General features: G+C 37.2%; 1 protein-coding gene across 1 annotated transcript; it reads left to right on the plus strand.

Moving 5' to 3' along the window:
* The first annotated feature begins 148 nt into the window (after positions 1-148).
* Positions 149-22,314, plus strand: LOC124267970. Its single transcript, XM_046702968.1, has 4 exons — positions 149-480; positions 14,726-14,770; positions 21,847-21,890; positions 22,303-22,314. Exons 1-4 carry the CDS (start codon positions 216-218, stop codon positions 22,312-22,314), a joined length of 366 nt encoding a protein of 121 aa, XP_046558924.1. The 5' UTR covers positions 149-215.
* The last annotated feature ends 866 nt before the right edge of the window (positions 22,315-23,180 follow it).

Below are 23,180 nucleotides of genomic sequence, written 5' to 3' on the forward strand. Positions count from 1 at the left end.
ATTTCAAACATAACTATATCAATACTAATTCGAAATATCTATTAACTATTCTAGTAAAATGGATGGGACAAAATATATATTAATCTTTAAACGACACCTCCCTCAAACCCGGAAATCCGCAAGGGAGAGCACTGTAGTGTGTGGTGCTTTCACAGATTAGAACAGCAGACACTGCTTATCGATTCACCTAACGCACATAGGAATCTTTTTTCGCGATGTCTTCCTTGACAGCAAACATGTGTTTGAGGTGTGTTGCTCTTGCTTCACGGCGAACAAATTTTCGGAAATTCGCACGGATACAAATGTTGACAGTGCCGAAAGTGATCGTTTCACTTCCCAAGTTGGCGCATAGTGGTTACAAGCCTACCTTCTACGACCACCAGAGTGCTCGGGATCTGATTTATTCTTTAAATCAAGATCAAAGAAACATTCTTCTGAGTGAGATAACACAGTTCGAAGAAGAAAGAGTCAGAACTCTAGGTAATGTATATTTATTTTTACTAGTGTTACAATTAAGCATTGAAGGTGACACTGGCAATCTTTTCCCTGCAAAAAAAACCCCAAAACACTTCAGGTGTTTCAAATACCCACGCGACCAGAGTAACAAAATCACCCGTCCAAGCCCAACCCTACATCTATTGTAAGGTGTTCAATAAAACTGACACGAAAATTGCAATCAACAAAGTAGGGATGTGTTCTTAAATATTTAATGACATGTGATTGTAGTGTGTAAAGAATACAACTACAGTCAAACGATGAGTCGAATCGGTGGGGAAAACTTATCGATGTATCGAGACATAGGTATGTCTATGAGGGTAGAAAAATGTCCAGTCCTAATTCCTCCGCCTAAGATTTGTTTATCTAATGATTTCCCTATCACTAATAACCTTATCAGTTCCAGTCTGATTAGCACAGACAGTGTGATTGTGAACTCACCCGTGTAATGAGCAGCTGGTTTTTAAGATCAGTTTGCTACACCAATCACATTTGAACTTATGTATACAAGATTGCTGTTGTTTGAATCTCATGGGACCAAATCAGTCATCGTGTGTATTTATCGAATTTTGATCAAATGATGACAACTATAACAGGGAATATTCGAGACACCGGCATTAGACTCATCGGGATTTGACTGTATGTTTAGATCAGATCATTTTGACTTATCATGCTCTTCAAAAGATTGGAATAAGAAGTTATTTCGTTCACTTCTGAATTACATGACCTAATATGTCATCTGTGGTAAAGGTATGCTATTGACTTTTTGCTAAACCTTGTGTAAAAGTCATGTTTTAGCTCATGAACACACAAATATGCCATGGCTGAAATGATCAAGAAAAATTCTGACACCGCTGTCATGTTTCTTATGATTTCTTTGGTATCACTTTTAATGCATGGCTACACACTGCCATCCTTTTCTTCTCCATGGAATTGTTATGTGTGTCACTTCAGCATGTTCAGTATTGTCCCAGACCCAGTATTTGTGTTGCTTTCATGAACGTTTCTGTTAGTGTGTGCTTCATATTGAGGTGAAGTACCTCAATGTCATTTTCTGTCCAAGTGCCTTTTTACATACCATTCTGAACAACACTTCACTAAAAAATATGAGTGCTGTTAATTTATGTGTGAGGATTTCTAAATAAACTAATGATGATAAAACATAAATGTACAGCCAGTTTCAATGTATGAACGAGTGCTTCTAGTTTCTTTAGATTTCATCTGACTGGTAAAGTTAGTTTGAATGTTGAAAGTGTTATCTTCCTCATGTCATTTCATTGAATTGTTTAAGACGTCATCCAGACTGACAGTCCAGGCTACTGACTGTAGAGGCTCCTACCCTAAACAGTTTCTCTTACAGGGTTCGAAATACTCCATATATTAGTGTGCCATGGCACAGTAAATATTGAAATGGCACGGCTGAAAAATGTTCTCTGTGCCCTTTTGACACGCCTAATTTTCTAGACACATAACTCACATTAACTCACATTCAGTCATTTACTCTTATTATAATTTTCAGTAGATTTTAGTATTATCATACTCCTGATTGTTAACTCAGCTTACAAGACCAAATACACATTTATTTGACTTGTCTTTAGACCAGAGACTGAAGTCTCAGTCAAGATTAATTACTAATTAATTAAATTACAGTGGTAGCTGAATCCTGCTGATTAGCACCTAGGTGCTAAACTGAGGGCTAATTACTGTAACAGTAAAGTTCCTTGTTTTCACAGATGATCAGGTTATGTAACTATTGTAATGAGATTGATACAGGTGTGATGTATAATGTTAGTAATTGCAACTGTTAGCTATAATACTGGAAGTGCCAGTCATATGCCAATTGTTATTGTCTTGCCTAATTATCAGAAGCACCCATTGCTTTCATTGTGGAGTTTGAGCATTTCGTTTTTTAGGAGTGTTTAAGATTTTTTCCCTTGTTGCATTAATCATGATGAATACATGTTATTGATTGTGTCATTAGTTCAGCTTTATCTTTTATTTTGAATACCAACTCCTGTGAATTTCCTTTTAGGAATATCATTTTGTATGCACTACAAAATGATCATCTGGTTCAGTTGATTAGCATTTTTGGAATGCAATTTTGCAAAGCTTCATAAAATATGTTGTCAAATTGATAAGTATTCTTTACAGATATAAAGGTTTTTGTTATTGTCATTACATTGACATATTGGCTGTGAGTGAGTGAGTGAGTGAGTGAGTCAGTGATTCAGTGAGTCAGTGAGTGAGTCAGTCAGTCAGTCAGTCAGTCAGTTTAGTTTATGCCACACTCAGCAATATTCCAGCTATATGGCGGTGGTCTGTTAATAATCGAGTCTGGACCAGACAATCCAGTGATCAACAGTATGAGCATCGATCTACGCAATTGGTCATGGGTGAAGTGGTTACTACTACTGATTGAAGTGGCGTTGAACATGTTGAATGTGTTGCATGAACTTAAAATCTGAAACAGCTTAAGTTTAAATACTTGAAAAGTTTACAACTTCTTTTATTCTTTATACAACGTTTCAGAGTTAATTCTTGCTCCAAGACATGGGCTTCACACATGGGCCCATTTCTTGATCAATCATCGAAAATAATTGGTAAGCGTCATTTATCAAATTTTCCTGGTTATGTTTGTTAATGCACAAAAATAAAAAAAACCCGTGGTTCTTTCGTGTGTTTTTTTGCAAGTTGCACAAATATGCATTTGCAAATTTCACATCTTTAAAGGATGACTAGTATGTTAGGAACATAATTTCTTTAAGATAAATTCAGTCATGACTTGGAATGAGCTTATAGTGCTTATGAAATGTAACAGACAAAACCAACCTTGTGAAATTTTTTGTTAATGCAACAAGTGTTCCAAAACTGCTTTTGTTCGATTATGAGAAAACATGATCGATTGCTTGGTTGTTTAGTCTAGGCGACCAATCTTCAATTATTCCAAGTAATCAGACCACCACTAATCATCACATTATTTCTTTCCTGAACAACGAAAATCAATAAAACAATTTTTCAACCATTCCAACATGCCACCAGTTGTTAATTATTTACTTCACAGCAATATTTCCAGTCCTAGACACACTTATGGGCACAACCTGCTTTCATCTGTTTCAACAAGCTTTGCATGTGAAGAGTTACTTGGCGCAGGTCGACTTTAGTTCTTAAACCAAGCCCTGAACTGCCAGAGTCACATTCACTGGCTCATGTTTATCATTAATTATCTTGAGAAAGAAGCAAGTTTAAACTTTAATTGAATAAATTCTGGTTTCAATACAAGTAATCACCGTCCATCAACCAGTAAATGAGCTTATTACATTCTATAGAAACACAACCTGTATTTGGAAGCACCCAGCAATCAACTTAATTGAGTTTAACATCAAGCACACAAAAGAACAACATCCTATCGTGCTGCCTGTGGGCGTCGAGTCTAAAGCTAAATAAGTGAGGTATAATGTCATGTACGTGATGTAATGTGCATCCTTAGGGCTCTTTTTGCCTTGATTACCCTAACAATTAAACGTTTGAATCCAGAAGGTGACAGGCCTGCTGAGTAATTTCATTCCTGCAGGAACTATTTGGGTAATGGAGTCAGAAGTGTTGGCAATTGGTAGAAACCTCCACATCGATTCCAGCTTCAGGCTGCTGAAAATTACTGAAATAGATTTCTCATATCTCACGACCCATCAGGTTTTAAATTTGATCGCACAACCTTACAAAACAACCTTACAAATCAAATTTTGTTTTTGTTCAAAATTCCAACTTTTTGCACGTTCCATGAAATTTTAAGAGTTGGATTGTCAAGGATGCTGGATTGCTTCAAACCTGTCTCTTTGGTTGCAGAGGATGTGACCAAAAGAAATGACAGTGTACATGAAAACCAATACAATTTTTAAGGTTGGTAATTACCTACAAAAAGAAATAATCGAAAACAAAGAAACTCTCCCTCCCTACTCATCAGTTTGGAATATATTCTTTACCAGGCCTTATTATATAATTAATACACACTGATGTGCAGTAGTTCTCTAATCATCATCATCATCATCATCATCATCATCATCTGGTACCACATCAGTTATGAGATTTTGATCAATTTCCAACACCAGTGATGATGATGATGATGATGATGATTCCTTTCATACTACACCTTATATTAAATCAACAAATAATTGCACATTACACAAACACAAAATCTTGACTGCAGCCCGGGAGTATTTCAGGAACAGAGAAGTTTTAATCTCAAGTGATTTCTTGATGGAGAGAGATTTCTTCACAGAAAAGATTATGTTCACGAGAGCCCTGAGTCTACTCTTGAGACTAGTGGATAGGAAAGTGCCATCAAGCCGGCAAGGCATCCAGCTGGTGCAGTGTTACGTCTATATGGAGCAGCTTGTGATTGGAATTAGATTTGCGTGGTTGTCTTTGAATATTGATTATTGAACTGCTTTGTGAAGTTCCTAATTGCAAAGCTGGAGGGAAATGGTGAAGTAACAGGGACCTCAAGCAGCAGAGTGTAGCCCAATTGTGTCCACTCTTTGAAAGACAAAGAGTTTTCCAATAACCTGAATGTTAAATACTGAACATGTCCGTAGATTCAGCTACCTTAAGGGCAAGTCCCAAGGGGCCAAGGATCAGGCTAATTTTGACCATTGACTTCCCAGCACTGTAACCTTCTCATGAGCACAGTGCTGGAAATTACACATGAAAGTCCAAGGGTGCTTGTCTTTCCCTTATTGTTTAGGGATTTCTGGTTAAAGCTGATGTAGCAGTAATAGCTTAACTGACAACCACAAGGGCACCTTCACTTGACGGGCTGTCTTAGTGCACTGGGTCCCAACCTGGCCGTCCACTCACACACGTGTTTACTAAATATGCATTTTCCAGTTACAAATATTCAAAGTTTAGTAAAATAGCGTAGTATTTATTTACTTTTTGAGAGCAGGTCACAATATAAATAATATATTAGTATAGTATATATTTACTTTTGGGAGTCACAACATAACTATATGTCATTCATATCACAACAGTATATGTCATTATGCAAATCGCATAGTTCGATGCTCATGACGTTGATCACTGGATTGTCTGATCGAGACTATTATTTACAGACTGCTGGAATATTGCTGAGTATGGCATTAAGGAACAAACAAACACAATATAAATAGTAAATAGTAAATTAGAATTGTATATATTTACTTTTTCACAGCAAGTCACAATATACATACATTAGCAAGGAGTTTGTATGTTTGTAGGGCCTAAGGCAACTGTTCAGCGTGCCTGTAATATAGAACAGCCCTATCTGACTTCCAACACTGTGATAGGCATGTTTAATTTAGTTTATGAACAGGATATGAATGTAACATGACGTGAAGTCATTCCAGAGATAACATGACCACAGGGTTTAACACAATGCGATAACATAAACAGTATAGAATAGAGGCAGGAAAAAAACCCACACTGCATCCATTGGGATGCACAATAATATTCATCATATCAAATTATTGATAAGAAATATACAGTTCAATTAAAGAAAGTATTCATTTGGGGTGCAACGAATCCTCTTTGAGTCAAATAGGATGGATGTCACAATTACTGGATAATAAATATGACAGGTGGACAAGGAAAGAAAACATTCTCATTTTTTCAATTTTTTTAGGCCTTACTTTCTTAATAATAATAATAATAATAATAAGTGCATTTATATTGCGCTATTTTCCATCCGTTGCGGTTGCTCAAAGCGCAGGTATCAAGGATAGTACTTGGAGAAGAGATGGGTTTTAAGTTTGGACTTGAAGACAGCTAAAGATGGGGAGGTTTTGATATCAAAAGGAAGACAGTTCCAGAGAGAAGGAGCACAGAATGAGAATGATCTCTGGCCGAAGGATTTGAGATTGGTCCTGGGGATGGTAAATAAAAGTTGATCATTGGATCTCAGGTTCTTGCGTGAAGTATATTTCTGGAGAAGTTCTTTCAGATATCCTGGTGCAACATCATGGTAACAGCTGTAGGTTGAGTTCAGATTTAAGCATTACTTCCAATGAAAGTATGTAGAATTTAGCATTAAGTCTTTTATATCTGTATTGGTTCTGTTCTCTAAGAAAAATGCAAATCATCTCTGAAACAAGTGAAAATGTATGCAATGCATGAGAAATCTCCTTTTTTGTATTTAGGAATTGTTTAGGTATGTTTGCTGTGTAAGTGATTCTTTTGAGATAAAAATGAAATGTGATTCTTTTTTGACTGACTGACTGACTGAGTTTGGTTTTACGCCGCTTTTAGCAATATTCCAGCAATATCACGGCAGGGGACACCAGAAATGGGCTTTACTCATTGTACCCATGTGGGGATTCGAACCTGGGTCTTCGGCGTGACGAGCCAACGCTTTAACCACTAGACTACCCCACCGCCCCGATTAATTTTTGAAGCTGTGGCAGTTGATCTGAAACTTGAAAATTGATGTGAAGCTATGTTGATTGATGTCAGTCTGTGTCGATATGGGTGTGGAGCTGACAATGGATGTAATTGTGAAGCTATGCCCATTCATGTGCAGTGTCATTCTATGTGAGACTTTGGTGATCGATGTCTGCCTGTGTTGATCAATGTGCAGCTGTGTTGATCAATGCGAAGCTGTCTTTAGCGATGTAAAGCTGAACCCAATGATGTGAAGTTGTGTTGATCAATGTGAAGCTGTGTCGATCAATGTGAAAATATGTCGATCAATGTGAAGCTGTGTCTATCAATGCAAAGCTGTGTTGATCAATGCAAAGCTGTGTTGACCAATGCAAAGCTGTGTTGATCAATGCAAAGCTGTGTTGATTAAAAGCTGTGTTGATCAATGCAAAGCTGTGTTGATCAATGCGAAGCTGTGTTGATCTATGCAAAGCTGTGTTGATCAATGCAAAGCTGTGTTGATTAATGCAAAGCTGTGTTGATCAATGCAAAGCTGTGTATGCAAAGCTGTGTTGATCAATGCAAAGCTGTGTTGATTAATGCAAAGCTGTGTTGATCAATGCAAAGCTGTGTTGATCAATGCAAAGCTGTGTTGATCAATGCAAAGCTGTGTTGATCAATGCAAAGCTGTGTTGATTAATGTGAAGCTGTGTTGATCAATGCAAAGCTGTGTTGATCAATGCAAAGCTGTGTTGATCAATGTGAAGCTGTGTTGATCAATGCAAAGCTGTGTTGATCTATGCAAAGCTGTGTTGATCAATGCAAAGCTGTGTTGATTAATGTGAAGCTGTGTTGATCAATGCAAAGCTGTGTTGATCAATGCAAAGCTGTGTTGATCAATGCAAAGCTGTGTTGATCAATGCAAAGCTGTGTTGATCAATGCAAAGCTGTGTTGATCAATGCAAAGCTGTGCTGATCAATGCAAAGCTGTGTCGATCAATGCAAAGCTGTGTTGATCAATGCAAAGCTGTGTTGATCAATGCAAAGCTGTGTTGATCAATGCAAAGCTGTGTTGATCAATGCAAAGCTGTGTTGATCAATGCAAAGCTGTGCTGATCAATGCAAAGCTGTGTCGATCAATGCAAAGCTGTGCTGATCAATGCAAAGCTGTGTCGATCAATGCAAAGCTGTGTCGATCAATGCAAAGCTGTGTTGATCAATGCAAAGCTGTGTTGATCAATGCAAAGCTGTGTTGATCAATGCAAAGCTGTGTTGATCAATGCAAAGCTGTGCTGATCAATGCAAAGCTGTGTTGATCAATGCAAAGCTGTGTTGACCAATGTGAAGCTGTGTTGATCTATGCAAAGCTGTGTTGATCAATGCAAAGCTGTGTTGATCAATGCAAAGCAGTGTTGATTAATGCGAAGCTGTGCTGATTAATGCAAAGCTGTGTCGATCAATGAAAAGCTGTGCTGATTAATGCGAAGCTGTGCTGATCAATGAAAAGCTGTGTTGATCAATGCAAAGCTGTGTCGATCAATGAAAAGCTGTGCTGATCAATGCAAAGCTGTGTCGATCAATGAAAAGCTGTGCTGATCAATGCAAAGCTGTGTCGATCAATGAAAAGCTGTGTTGATTAATGCGAAGCTGTGTCGATCAATGTGAAGTGTGTCAATCGATGACAGCCTGTTCCCATGGATGTGAAGCTCTGGACATTGGAGTTCTATTCTGATTACATTATATTTATCCTTGTGAAATGTTGTGACCTCCTTTGAACTCTATACATCACAATGAAACTCTGGGAATAGGATATATGACACATAGCATGTTATTATAGACGAGACATAGCTACTCTCAAGTGACTGAAACACTGTAGTTCATATTCATGTTGACATCATTTACTCTTTCAGGGATTTACCTTGAGTCCTTTTCCCGAGGGTCCCTGGGACTCATACTCTTAATTTTCAGGGGTCCTGGACAACAAAATGGGGTCCAGACACTTAAATATTATTATTAATACTGTTATTGTCATGTGTATCACGATCATCACATTAATTGTTACAGTAATTGAATTGCAAATGATAGTGTTGATACTATAACCCAGGTAGTAGCAAACTCTTTGATAACTTATATTACTTGATTGGAATTTTTACAAAAAGTATTTGGACTTTTTCTGCGTCCCTTTGGATACGCTAATATATTTTTTTGCATCCATTGTGAAATTTTATGCGTATAGGACGCAGGAATTCGCGTCCTGTAAATCCCTGCTCTTTGTCATGTTCATTGACCACATTTTTCTCACATCACCCATTCTCAGCTTCAAGATCATGTCCTGGTGCAGAAATAAGTTCCATGTTTCATTTAATTTCATTTCATTTTTGTTCAGAAAATCTGTCTTTGGTGCTGTGAGAATAATATTCCATAATACTTGCTATGTTTTCAGGTGGTGTCAAATCTTATGGTAACAAACTTGCATCATGCTATGAGGATGGTGGACATGCTTGTAGAATTAGCAACATGTACTTTATTTATGTGTGTTTTCTCGTTTATCTTTGACCTTTTTGTATCAGTGCAGTGTTTGAATTAATGAGTGTTTGATTGCCATGGGTTGTAGATATGTAGACTTTGATGAACAGAAAAGTCCTGCATGTGACACAAATTGAGAATAAAAAATGAAATGTGATGTTTTGACACTGGGCTCTGTTCCACTAAATTCTCTTAGCACTAAAGATGATTTAACTTTGATATTTTCATATGAACTTTATATAACTGTTTAGCATTTAGATCATTTTGTTGAACAGGGCCCTGTGTTTTTACGTGACTTATTGACTACCTGGAATCCTTTATACAGGACTAGCCTTTGACTAAACCCATGAAGATCTGGGTTAGAATTGGTCTTCAGTGACCCATGCTTGTTGTAAGAGACGACTACCGGGATCGGGTGGTCAGGCTTGCTGACTTGGTTCATACATGTCACCGTGTCCCGTAGATTGATGCTCAAGCCGTTGATCACTGGATTGTCTGGTCCAGATTTTATTATTTGCAGACCGCCACCATATTGCTGGAATATTGCTGAGTGTGGCATAAAACTAAACTCACTCACTCACTTTGACCAATTCATGAAACTCATGAAGTCACGCTTCCAGATATTAAACTGCTGTCATTTTGTTTATTTTTCAACATTTAATTTATCAAGTAAAATGTCCTTGACAGGATTATTAGAAGTAAGATATTGTTTGTCGGTAGGACTGAACATTACCAGTATTCCGATATACTGCAATACACTTTTGAAAGGACATGTATTACAATATCTTTTCTGAACCGAAATATTCAGCTAAAGAATATATGAAGTTTTGTGACTATCTCTGTGGTTTGAGTTACACTGTAGACAGTCTTTCTTTCACAACCCATGCCTCCCTTTTGTGTCACAAAATCCCTACCTACCCAACCTAATTTTACAATTTTCATTATCAGAACCACTGCATATATTTATAGGTGAGGTGAGGTGAAATTGGGTTTTACGTCGTACTTGAGAATATTTCACTCATATGACGACGTGCATGCGTGTGTATGTGTATGTGCGGCTGCTTGTACTAGCCCAGACTTAAGCTGGTTTTATAGTGCTAGCCCACGGAGATACCATGCCGCAGTGAAGCATGAATACCCCACTCAGACACATTATACTGACTCCGAGCCGACCAGTCCTTGTTGTACCCATTAATGTCGAGCGCCAGGCAGGGACCAACAAGTACCATATTTTAACGTCTTTTGGTATGACGCGGTCGGGGATCGAACCCACAACCTTCCGCACTCCGGGCGGACGCTCTAACCACTACACCACGGAGGCGGTCCATATATTTATAGGGCCAGAGTATATACAAAATAGGACAGGCATGTACCATCAGTGTCACTCGCTGTCAAACACTTTAGCTGCCAATATCACTGTACCTAAGGTGATGCTGGTAACGTGTGTTACTAGCATCCCAACATGGCGGCAGGTAAGATCGCTTGGCGATTATTTCCCTCGAATTAGCAGTCTTCCACGTGTATACAATCAAAATTAACACACTGATAAACCTTGATGGTGCAAATACATTCAATACACTAAGTTTGCTTATTAATGTCTATGTGTTGAGAATAAGCATTTGTAAAATCGAGCGAGGATGTCCGGTAACTCACAGGGGTGGAAATAACTTTAAAATTGATAGTGTACTCCAGTACAGTGGCACATGTAAAGTCACTTGCCCTGATAATTTTTCCACTATACCGACCATTTTCTTCTTGATTTTTTAAATAAACAACATAATTAACATTGGAAAGTCAACTGGACACCGGTACAGTGTGATATACAAATTTGCTTGCCCGACAGAAAAAACCACTGGACTCGGACATCGGGCAATGGGTTATTTCCACCCCTGAACTCAACCGACATCCAGACTTTGAGTTACCGACATCCTCACTTGATTTTAAAAATGCTTATTCTTCAAGGTTTATCAGTGTGTTAAATAACATATTCACTGTTACCAGCATCACCTTAGGTACGGTGAATATGTCACATTGCATATCACAATATGGGTACCTGAATCGCGACAGATTACATGACAATTTATGTGCCAGTACACAGTCCTATTGGTCAGTAGTCAGAGTGAAGTATGGATTCATTATTACTTTGTTCTGAAAAAGGTTTGAAGATACATATATGCCAGAAACTACAGTAGAAATTTTTAATCCTGTGCTCTGCAATATCACTGATTGTAAGATGCTTTTGCTAAACGATCATAGACGCTAACAGTGCATTTTTTGCTTTACGTCTCCCTGTATTGACGTCACTACGCCATTCCGGTCTGCCACTTTGTAATCAAACATTCCCATGGTAACTGACGTCACGATCCATGTCAGCTGTCATTGCCTGTAACTTTCATCTACAGTGCAGCTAACCCAATAATATCCCATTTCTTGCTTTGCTGTTGCTTCACTCGACTGGTGGAAACATAACAGTTAACTTTCTTGCTGATATAAATGTCTCAGTTCGACTCACAATTAAACAGCGACACGGCATGTTAATCAAAAGTAAGCCTGTGTCCAAAGTCCAACAATGCATCCATGGAATGTCATGTGAGTTGCCAGCTTCATCTGGATGTACTGATCAAAATGTATATTGGAAGTAGAAATATTATGTTCATATTGCCCCAGATGATTTATGATAATTGCAAATTGAAGTAAAATAACAAAGAGAAGATGTTTAACCTGAATGTAAACCATCTTCAAACTGCTTTTCATTTGTTTTCTTGACAACATGGTTAACATGGTTAAGGAGGATTATTAAGTCAGGTCGACACCATCATTTTTCTGTTTGTTTTCTGCCTTAGAATAATTGTTGGTAAGTGTTAAATTTGGCATCTAAGAAAAGAAATTTGTCCGAGTGCTTTAACATTTTAATAGTTCGGAGCAAAACTGTATTTTATTACACTATACGTTGAGTTAGAACAAACTGTATTTCTAAAGTCCATAGGGTTATCATCTGTTATTCCAAACTAAAAATTGATTTGGTCAAAAGTGGAAGTTCTTTTTAGCTTACTTAAAGCCTTGTTTTTTACCAGTGCATTCAGCATCTCTTTTAAAAATGTGTTCAACATCTTCTCTTTTAACAATGCATTCAACATCTTGTCTTTTAACAATGCATTCAACATCTTCTCTTTTAACAATGCATTCAACATCTTCTCTTTTAACAATCCATTCAACATCTTGTCTTTTAACAGTGCATTCAACATCTTCTCTTTAACAATAATTCAACATCCATTCAACATTCAACATCTTCTTTAACAATGCATTCAACATCTTCTCTTTTAACAATGCATTCAACATCTTCTCTTTTAACAATGCATTCAACATCTTCTCTTTTAACAATGCATTCAACATCTTCTCTTTTAACAATCCATTCAACATCTTCTCTTTTAACAATGCATTCAACATCTTCTCTTTTAACAATGCATTCAACATCTTCTCTTTCAACAGTGCATTCAACATCTTCTCTGTTAACAATATATTCAACGCCACTTTTAACAATGCATTCAACATCTTCTCTTTTAACAATCCATTCAACATCTTCTCTTTTAACAATGCATTCAACATCTTCTCTTTTAACAATGCATTCAACATCTTCTCTTTTAACAGTGCATTCAACATCTTTTCTGTTAACAATATATTCAACGCCACTTTTAACAATGCATTCAACATTTTCTCTTTTAACAATGCATTCAACATCGTCTCTTTTAACAATCCATTCAACATCTTCTCTTTTAACAAAGCTAATTCTGTTGCTCGTCATTGGACTTGTTAATGCTGAGATAGAAAGCCACATATACACAGTCATGACATCACATTAGGACATTTTTATTTCAAATTTTTAACATTTTGCTGGCATTTACTACTGACATGGAGAAGATTTTAACATTCTTGGTTATGGTCATAATTTATTACATACATTTTGATTACATTTTAAACACTTGATAATTATTCTGTCCAAGAAGTCAGCAGGATGTGCTTGATGCTTCCTTATAAAACTTGATTGCCATGACAACCCTGTCCACACAAACCCCTCTATTGTGCTGGAACCACATCTCTGTGGTGCTCCTAAAAACGATTACACAGAGACAAGTCAACATGAAAATCGTTTATAGGGACGACAACAGAGCTGGGGTACCACAGCTAATTGTATTGATGCAGGCAGACCAATTCTGTCTCTAGCCCATGGCTGTTCACACAAAGGGTGACTGTGTTAAGTACCTGGGTCAGAGACCTAGTTTGATAGGAGTTAGGACACATTGTCGATTATTCAGTGTATAAAATCTCCATTCTGTTATGATAAACATCTTGGCGCCATTTGCTGTTGACATTTGTTTTGAGTCCAGTACCACTGACACAGTTGTTAAAATAATCTGCCCGTGAAGATCTGGGTTAGAATTGGTCTTTAGTAACCCATGCTTGTCGTAAGTGGCGACTAACGGAATCGGTGGTCAGGCTCACTGACTTGGTTGACACATGTCATCGGTTCCCAATTGTGTAGATCGATGTTCTTGCTGTTGATCACTGGATTGTCTGGTCCAGACTCGATTATTTACAGACCGCCGCCATATAGCTGGAATATTGCTGAGTGTGGCAAAAAACTAAACTCACTCACTCAATCAAAATAATCCTCAGTGTTTAAGTGACGCAGAAATGTGCATCTAGTACGTGGATGTGTATAGTGGAATGCACCAAAAAATATGTCATGCATTTTGAGGGACATAAGTAATATTAACTGAACCAACTTCTTGACAAGACAAATAATTTTTTTAAATTTTTTTTTTTATCATCTTGATTTCCACATTTTACATAGTACATGAAGAATGCATTCACATAAGTATATTCATACAGATATTCATATACAATATATCAAATATATTCAATACACCCTCACAAATCCCCTTCATACAATGAATAAACATCTTTGAATATGTTTTGTATATCTTATCTCAGTGATTCCAATACTAATAATAGTAATTAAATACATTTATTATATGTTTTCTGACCTAGTATTTTCTGTAAATAGATTGTGGAAAGATGACCAGAAGGTACAAGACAAATAATGGTCCTGTAGATCAAAGTAATTATAACATCTTATAGAGTACACTACACCATTTCCCTTCGTTACAGGACCTTCATGTTTCCAGTAAAGACTGTTCAAATTGATAATTGTCCTCTGTAGATTTTACATTAATTTTGAAATTATATCTGTCATGGAGTCTGTGTCTTTTATATGGTTCTGGTTTATGTTTCATTTGATTTTGTTCTTCTGCAGGTCTCGACCCACCTGTGCCGCCAACGTCAACGCAGCTGCGCCTCCGTAAGTGTGCGTCATCGACAGCTGCTACCAGCTGTCTCTAACATTATAATTCATGTCCTATGGATGAGCTAGTTGTCATTCGTGCTTAGTGTAAAAGACTAATTTGAGCATGGTTAGATTGTTAACCAATCAGAACAAATCTGAATTTACGTTAAATATTTGATTCACTATATTCATTCATGATATAAAATATGCAAAATTTGTATATGATTTAGAAAGCTTGAACACTCTAAGGTGCACAGAAACATGCACAAATGCTACTGAGTGTAGGCTGATTTAATGAGATGAGTTTTTACACCCTTCTTAAATATGTCATATGATGCTAAACAATTCTGTTAATAATTTGATATATCCATCATGTATTAATTCAGCATCACTTGATTCAGTTTGCAGTTCTGAAAATTCATGACAAACCTTCTTTTCCCCTTTATTTCCCATATTTGTAGACAAATCTTGATCTGTGTCAGTTTAATGCTTTGATGACCCTAGCTGGCAAATGAGACCCTGATCGGAAGCTGAATGAACTGACGTAGGCACTTAAACAGGAATTACCAAACCTCTTAATTTCCCATATTTTTTGGACAAATCTTGATCTGTGTCGGTTTAATGCTTTGATTAACTGAACTGAACCTGATTGGAAGCTGAATGAACTGACGTAGGCACGTAATCAGACAGAGGATCCTAGTGTTGAAAATGAGACATTTGATCAACAGAATGAGACATCTGGCAGACGTCATAATGTGACAGTTCAATTTGTGCTGTGGACCAGGTGTTCATTAGCTCTGACTAATAACATTTATAACCTGATGATCTGAAATATGGGAAGAATTATGAAACATTATCAATATGTAAATTCTGTCAGCATCACAATAATCATGATAATATCTGGCATGAAATAGTGTAATGTGATAATATATAGTTATAATTTACTCACACAATACACAAACTTAACAGACTTGGGCCTAATAGAAAAATGTTATGGTTCCGATTACCCGACCAACCCTTGAATTCTAGTACCGATCCAATTTTGTTTAGAGGTATGAATGAAATAAGCTTTCAATGCCATCATTTTCCCCGGCACCGACGGACATCGGCCATTCTGATAGAGAAAGCCAACAGGATGGCCACAAACGTGCAATCTGAAACTTGATTGAATAAACAATTACACATTGGTAAATGTGCTATTAGTTCGTACTTTTGAAAAAAAATGCCCCAAAAATATAAATTGCTTTGTTGGTGATTCATTCATAAATGTTATCACTCACCTGTGATGTGAAATTAGTTTGATTTCTTTCAGATATTTTCTTCAGTTTTGCTCAGTTACTTCTTCAGTGTTTAATGATTGTGAAGTTATATTTAGTTCACTATTATCGATCTAGTGCTCATACTTTTCAGTTTTGTTGAAATTCACGTTTTTAGACCTTTTAGGGTAATGCTGATTAATCCCAGGGAATACCTCTTGTCTGCCTCTGATTAAATTTGTAGGGCTTGATATGCCAGGCTTGGAATAAGGTCTACATGCAATCTCGCAGATTTACTGCAGACATACAAAGAAGTTCAGTTGACTGAAATTCCTTTTTAATGTTAAGATTTGGGGTTGAGCTATCTACATAAGTACAGTAGATATATTCCGATTCAGTCATGGTAACGTTCAGTGGTTATGATGTTTCACAGTACAGAGTTGTCTCCCTTGGGCATGCCAGAACAGTACAATCGTAGTTCATTTCCCTCAGTTTGGCCCGATTGTGTTTCTTGGTTGCACCCTACCTGTGCTGGTTGGTTTTAGTATGAATGGAATACTGTTTGAAGTAGTTATAAACAAAACTCACTTGGGTAGTTGGGTAGCCTTAGTAGTGGTTAAAACATTCGTGTCACACCAAAGACTAGGTTCGATTCCCCACATGGGTACAGTGTGTGAAGCCCATTTCTAGTGTCCCCCACCTTGATATTTCTGGAATATTGCTAAAAGTGGCGTAAAACCATACCCACTCACTTATTTATGCTCTTCCATAATTATGGCCAATTCAGAAAGCCTTTTACTTGTTCACATTTGTTGAAGATCCCGTTTTTTCGACTTTTTAGCATAAACCCCATCAAACTTTACTGATTGCTAGCCTGATTTTCATTATTTATGTGACAGAAGTGTCAAGTGTCCTGTTTGTGGGTGTCGGTCTTTTTCTCCAGTTTCTGTCAATGAATTGCACCAGTCATATTTTAATGTAGCACATATCTCAAAATGTTGGTGGTGCTTGATTAATAGATATGGGACAGTGCGATAGCATAGTTGTTAGAGCGTTCGTCGAAGATCCGGGATCGATTCCCCACATGGGTACAATGTGTGAAGGTCATTTCTCGTATCCCCTGCCACGATATCCCCTTGCTAGAATATTACTAAAAGTGGCGTAAAACTATATTCACTCACACAACTTTTAATGATCTGTGGCTGAAATAGAAATGATATGTAAGAATCTCTACAATTACTTATATTTTTGGGGTGAAAAATGTTGGATGGATATGAAACATATATTATATCTGTATCTTCCTGAATGCATCTTTTTAAAATTTAACAGTAATGTAAAATATTTATTATGTTCCTTCTTTACATGATACCAAAGCCATGTAATGGTAAGAGTACTAGTGAAGCTAATAATTTAACTAAACATACACTGGTCAGCCAAGTAAACAAACTGGGATTTATTCCTATTCGTAAGTGTGTTTATCAAGTTGCATATGAATAAAAAAGCTTTAAACTACTTTGTTTTCTTCATTTTGATCCACTGATCCTGAACATCAATTATAAGAACTGGTGGTGCTTTAAGTTGGAGATGAATCGATAATCTAGACAATCATATATAAGCTGTAAGCCACTTTGTAGATATAACAAAAGGGCAGTAATTCCCAATTTGCGTCAGCTCTAACAAAACGTGACAGCTACGTCTGGTCATCTCATGTAAACCTGCTGTTGGTGGCGGCAACAACACCGTATTGACATTCTCTCTGAATTCATCTTTGTGTTTTGCGAGACTTGAAAAATCCAATTACGCAGATGTGGGAAGACAATTACCTAGAATGTTTTATCCAGATTACAATACAAATCACAGACCTTTCTCTGGCAACCCCTGGTCTCTAACTTTTGGCTTCATTATCCCAATATCGATGTTCCTAATGACATTGCCTGTTGGATGTGTTTGAGATGAGAAGGGAATTTTCTTGTCTCTTCCTCTGATTAAAGTGGTAGAAATGGACGTCATACACTCAGAATAATCTATATTCAAGGTTTCCAGATGATTAGATCAATGTGGAAACCAATCACACAAATGTACAAGCAGACATTCCACCTTACATTTTGACGTCAAGTGTCCGCAATTCCTTTTTAAAGTTTAAATTATGGTTTTTCTATCTATATAAGTAGATATATTCAGATTCTATGTAATCATGGTAACTTACAGTGATTATGATGTTACACAGAGTTGTGTCCCTTGGGCATGCCAGAACACTATGATCATGATTCAAATCCCTGTTCTTCTTCCTAATGATGTTTCTTGGTTCGTCTGCCCCCTACCTGTGATCATCGGTTTCACTAAGGTTCTAAACATCTAACACCTGCATGAGTTAAGGTTCGCCTCCATATCAATCTTATCGCTGTAAAATATAATCCATACTGTCCATAAGTAGTGTTGGGAATTGGTTGAAATCTCAAAATTGATGATTGGTTTAATACCAACGACCAATCATCGAAAAAGAATTGGTTAGCGTCATTTTGTAGATTTTCCTATTCAGGTTGTAGTTGCAGATAAGTATAAAGAAAAAAAAACCATTTGGTTCTCTGTTGTATTTTTTAGAAACTGCACAAATCACATTTGCAGATTTCACATCCAGTGTAAAATGATTCAGTTCCAGTGTAACATTAACTTCCAAGATTCTTCAAGAAATATTCAGTCATGACTTTTCAGAAAGTGAAGTGAGTTTTCTTAGAAATAAACACGTTTTCAGGCCCTGACAACGTCCTAGATATGTTCCATCATCAAGTATTTCAAACTCTATTACAGCGGTTCCAAAATCGTTTGTGTTCGATTATGAGAAAATGTGATCGATTGCTTGGTCGTTTGGCCACTGCGACCAATCTTCGATTATTTCAATTAATCGGACCACCACTATCCATAAGTGGTTAAGATGAACTACACTCATTTGTGCACAATTGTGATTGTTACCAAATCACATAACGGTAACTCTTTTTTAACTGAAGTGATCTCTGAAAATGTTTTGAATAGCAGTGAATATGTTTTTTTAGATATCTGAAAATATGTGTATTAGGCTCCATTGGATTATGCCTGACAAAACAATATGTGTCAATGCTTTAAAAATAAGTAAAAAACAAGAGGAAATGATGTAATTGTATCAAATCCTGTTGACACCTGCGCTGCTGGAGGCCATGATAGAAACAAAATACCTGATAAATGCCAGTATTCGCAAAGAAATTGTTACCAAAATATGCTGATGCAACCAAACACTTTGCTGACTAATCAAGTTAATAGGTTTGTACTGACACCATCGGGAGCTGTTCATCCCAAATACACCAGGCCGGACAGTCCTGAATTATTGATTGTATTTTCTGATATTTTTGGTAATCCTAAACCGAGCATCAATAAAAACTTGCCAATATGACAACTGGTAAATCTATTTCCAGAGAGATGTGAGAGAACAAACGAACGTAATGTAACACCTGCAGAGACAGAGGCTATATTTGTAGATGCTATACAAGATAAAGCCATGATGAATTAATGATTAGATTTTCATCAGCACCACGTGTCGTCATTGTATGACTCCGAATATCAGATGAAGGCTTGTTGGATGGTTGGTCGTTGTTTAACGCAGCACTCAGCAATATTCCAGCTATATGATGGCAGTCTGTAAATAATCCAGTCTGGACCAGACAATCCAGTGATCAACATCATGAGCATCAATCTACACAATTGGGATACAATGACGTGTCAACCAAGTCAACGAATCTGACCACCCAATCCCGTTAGTCACCTCTTACGACAAGCATGGGTTGCTGAAGACCAATTCTAACCTGGATCTTTACAGGTCATCAGATGAAGGAAGTCTTGTAGAAATACTTGATACATACTATATGTAGATCTGATAAAAACAGCATCATCATCAGTTGAAACAGATGATTTTAGTGCTTCCAGTGATTAAATAGTCCTTTATTATTGCGTTTGTTAATTTGTGCTCCCCATGCAAGTTTAGCAGGGTGCAGTGCCCTGCCCTTTTATTTGGCCCCTGCCCTTCTTTTATTACAATGATTGATATCAACACTTGATGGGTTTTAGTTTCTATTTGATGTTGAAGTTAAGCAAATTAACTGTGCTCATTAAGCCCTGAAGAGTCATATGCATCAGGTAAACTAAACATAATTCTTGGTAATCTGCCATTGCATGCCATTTTTGGAATAGGGGTGCCACTTTTGAAATTCTCTTGCCCTGCCCTTTTTGGATCCTGGGGAAATGTTATTAAAAGCGAGTCCAATTATATTTCTTGTTTTACGGATCCGCTGGTCGTATTTTTTCAAGAATTAGAAAAATAGTATAAATTAATTTTCCCGCTCAAAAAATAAAATTTTACTATTTTTATTAGCCAAATATGTAAATGTGCAAGAAAATATTTTTAGATTGTTTTTTGCCACATATATACTTCATAAATTGCCCAAAGTAAAATACTTTTAGTATTTAAAAGAAATATTACTTTGACTGGTGATTTTTATTTTTATTTTTTTTCCCTCCTGGGGCGGTGGGGTAGCCTAATGGTTAAAGCGTTGGCTCGTCACGCCGAAGACCCGGGTTCGAATCCCCACATGAGTCAATGCGTGAAGTCCATTTCTGGTGTCCCCTCGCCGTGATGTTGCTGGAATATTGCTAAAAGCGGCGTAAAACTAAACTCAGGCTGTCAGTCAGTTTTTCCCTCCTGCCTTTAGTTTTTTTAGGACAAAAATCCGAAAAACAAGAAATGAAATTTGTCTGGCCTAATGTTAATGTTTTAGTAGAGTGTGTGTGTTAGATGGTAGACAAAACAAGATGTTTTCCAGACTTCTGTATTTACCTTATATCCTATTTGTCACAATAGCTAGGCTATCAACAGCTATTACTTGTGCATAAGTGCACAGTCTGGCCTTAGGAGCCATAAATAAAACAATGACTAGCTTATCGCTTCCTTCTCTGATTATAGGAAGCTAATCTCCCCAACCCCAGTTCCACACCAAATGTCACCCACTTGAAAATATCATGTTTAACAAGACAACACTGAATATTGGAAGATGTAGTTTTAATTATGGGATGTATGTACATTTTAAAAACTTCAACAAAAACTAACACAATGTTTCTTCCTTTCCTGACCTTCTCCATTAATCGGGGCAGTGGTTACAGCGTTGGCTCGTCACACCGAAGACCCAGGTTCTTTTCCCTACATGGGTACAATATGTGAAGCCTATTTCTGGTGTTCCCCGCTGTGATATTGCCGGAACATTGCTAAAAGCGGCGTAAAACAAAACTCACTCACTCAATTCCAAAGTCACAAATAATTAAATTTAAATGATTCTTACAATCATGTCTGAATGAATATATTCTTAGAGACTGTTCATGATTTATGGCTAGGGGTGATGATGATTTTAAGGGGGTCACCCATTTTGTTCTGGGGAGGTGGGCAGTCATCAATTTTGTATGACCTGCAACGGCTGCAAGGGGAGGGGGTCACTTTAAAAGGAGAGGTCTGACTAAAAACACAAAATATCGCTCAAAAACTTGAATCCTGAATTTATTTAACGTGTGGGGGTTAATTGACCTGATTCCCTGGGCATGCCCTAGCAGCAAAAGGTTTTCCAATCTGTTACATCGACTTAGGACTAACACAAGCAAATGCGGGGCCACAAATATCCCCATCTGCCGGGAATTGTGTTGATGTTACACAAAGACGTAATGGCTATGTTCAACGAGGGCTGATGGAGACGCCATTGGTGTTCTGTCTAGAAGAAACCCTTCACGGGAAGAGGTTCTAGTTTTTGCATAACGGAAATTCAGTGGATCACTTCCATAATGCTCTTCCATTCATAGAACAGGGTTATGTAGGAAGATATGACAGGAGTAACCTCTGTGGGAAGAGAATGACTGAAGACAACTTCATCCTCAGATCTGAGACACCATTCGCGGGCACCATTTTAATAAGACTTTCCAAGAACAAGGAACGATATCAAGTTTTGCAGCTGAAACCTATTGCTATATTATCTTCTTTGAGTGGCATTGTTTAGAAGTTGGAGGTTACAAAACAAACAATAAACAATATCCAATCAGATTCTTTATTCAAGTATGAGTAAGGTAGAAAACGGGGAGTATATAATTAACTAAAACAACAGAATTGGGATGTGTAACAATGAGAGGACAAGGACATCAGTGCTTGGTCCGTTATTGTGATATTTAGCAAGGATGAAAGAGTAACATGTTTGGGTGGCTGAAACCCTTCACTTTTCTTTGTTTCAGTGGCCTTCATAATTCCATTCAGCATGATCGCCTGTGTAAGTCTGCAGGTTCCAATTATCCAATCAATTATTCAGCTCGATAAGGATGTAATTATTAACGCTGTCTTCAGTCAATTACAGCTAGGCTATTTTACTCTCATCGTGTTGACCCCCTTCGACAGGGGGATACGTTGCCGTAGTCAGCCTCTTTAGATCCCAGATTATATGGATGTGATTCAAGCCAACATATTGCCTGGGGTGCCGAGGATGATATTAGCCTCATCACTGAAAGGAATTAGGTGCTGCTATACTGGGAATAGTAATAGATGAACAGGGATTTGACTTAATATATCTCAGCATCTGTATTCGTTCAGTGTGACAATTCGGTACAGATGTTACTGCATCCTTCTGAGATGCCATACAACATACTAAAAGATAAAACTTGGTTTCTCTAAAAACACTGGATTATTTGGTCCAAACTTAATTATTTTCAGACCGCTTTCATTTAGCTTGAGAATTTCTGAGTGCAGTGTTAAACAATAAATGGTGGGTTTGTTGTTGTTTAACGCCGCACTCAGCAATATTACGGAAGTCTGTAAATAATCGAATTTGGACCAGACAATCCAGTGATCAACAGCATGAGAAACAATAAATAGATGTTTTGTCATGTCATTATTTTGCAGTCACAATGACAGTTATGTGAGATAGCAGGGAAAGAATAAACCACCAATGGCTGTGGTTCATTTAAAGAGATCATTGCCGGCCATTACTCTTTCAATATTCATCCTGTTTACTTTGGAGTAAGCGCTTTAGACATTCTATAAAACAAATTTGAATTGAAGCTCCTTGTTTTACCAATAATTTTACCCTTTTTTCAGAAATTTCTTTTCTTTGTAAAAC

The sequence above is a fragment of the Haliotis rubra genome, unplaced genomic scaffold, assembly GCF_003918875.1.
Source record: "Haliotis rubra isolate DU_JTF1 unplaced genomic scaffold, ASM391887v1 Scf135, whole genome shotgun sequence".
Lineage (NCBI taxonomy): Eukaryota > Metazoa > Mollusca > Gastropoda > Lepetellida > Haliotidae > Haliotis > Haliotis rubra.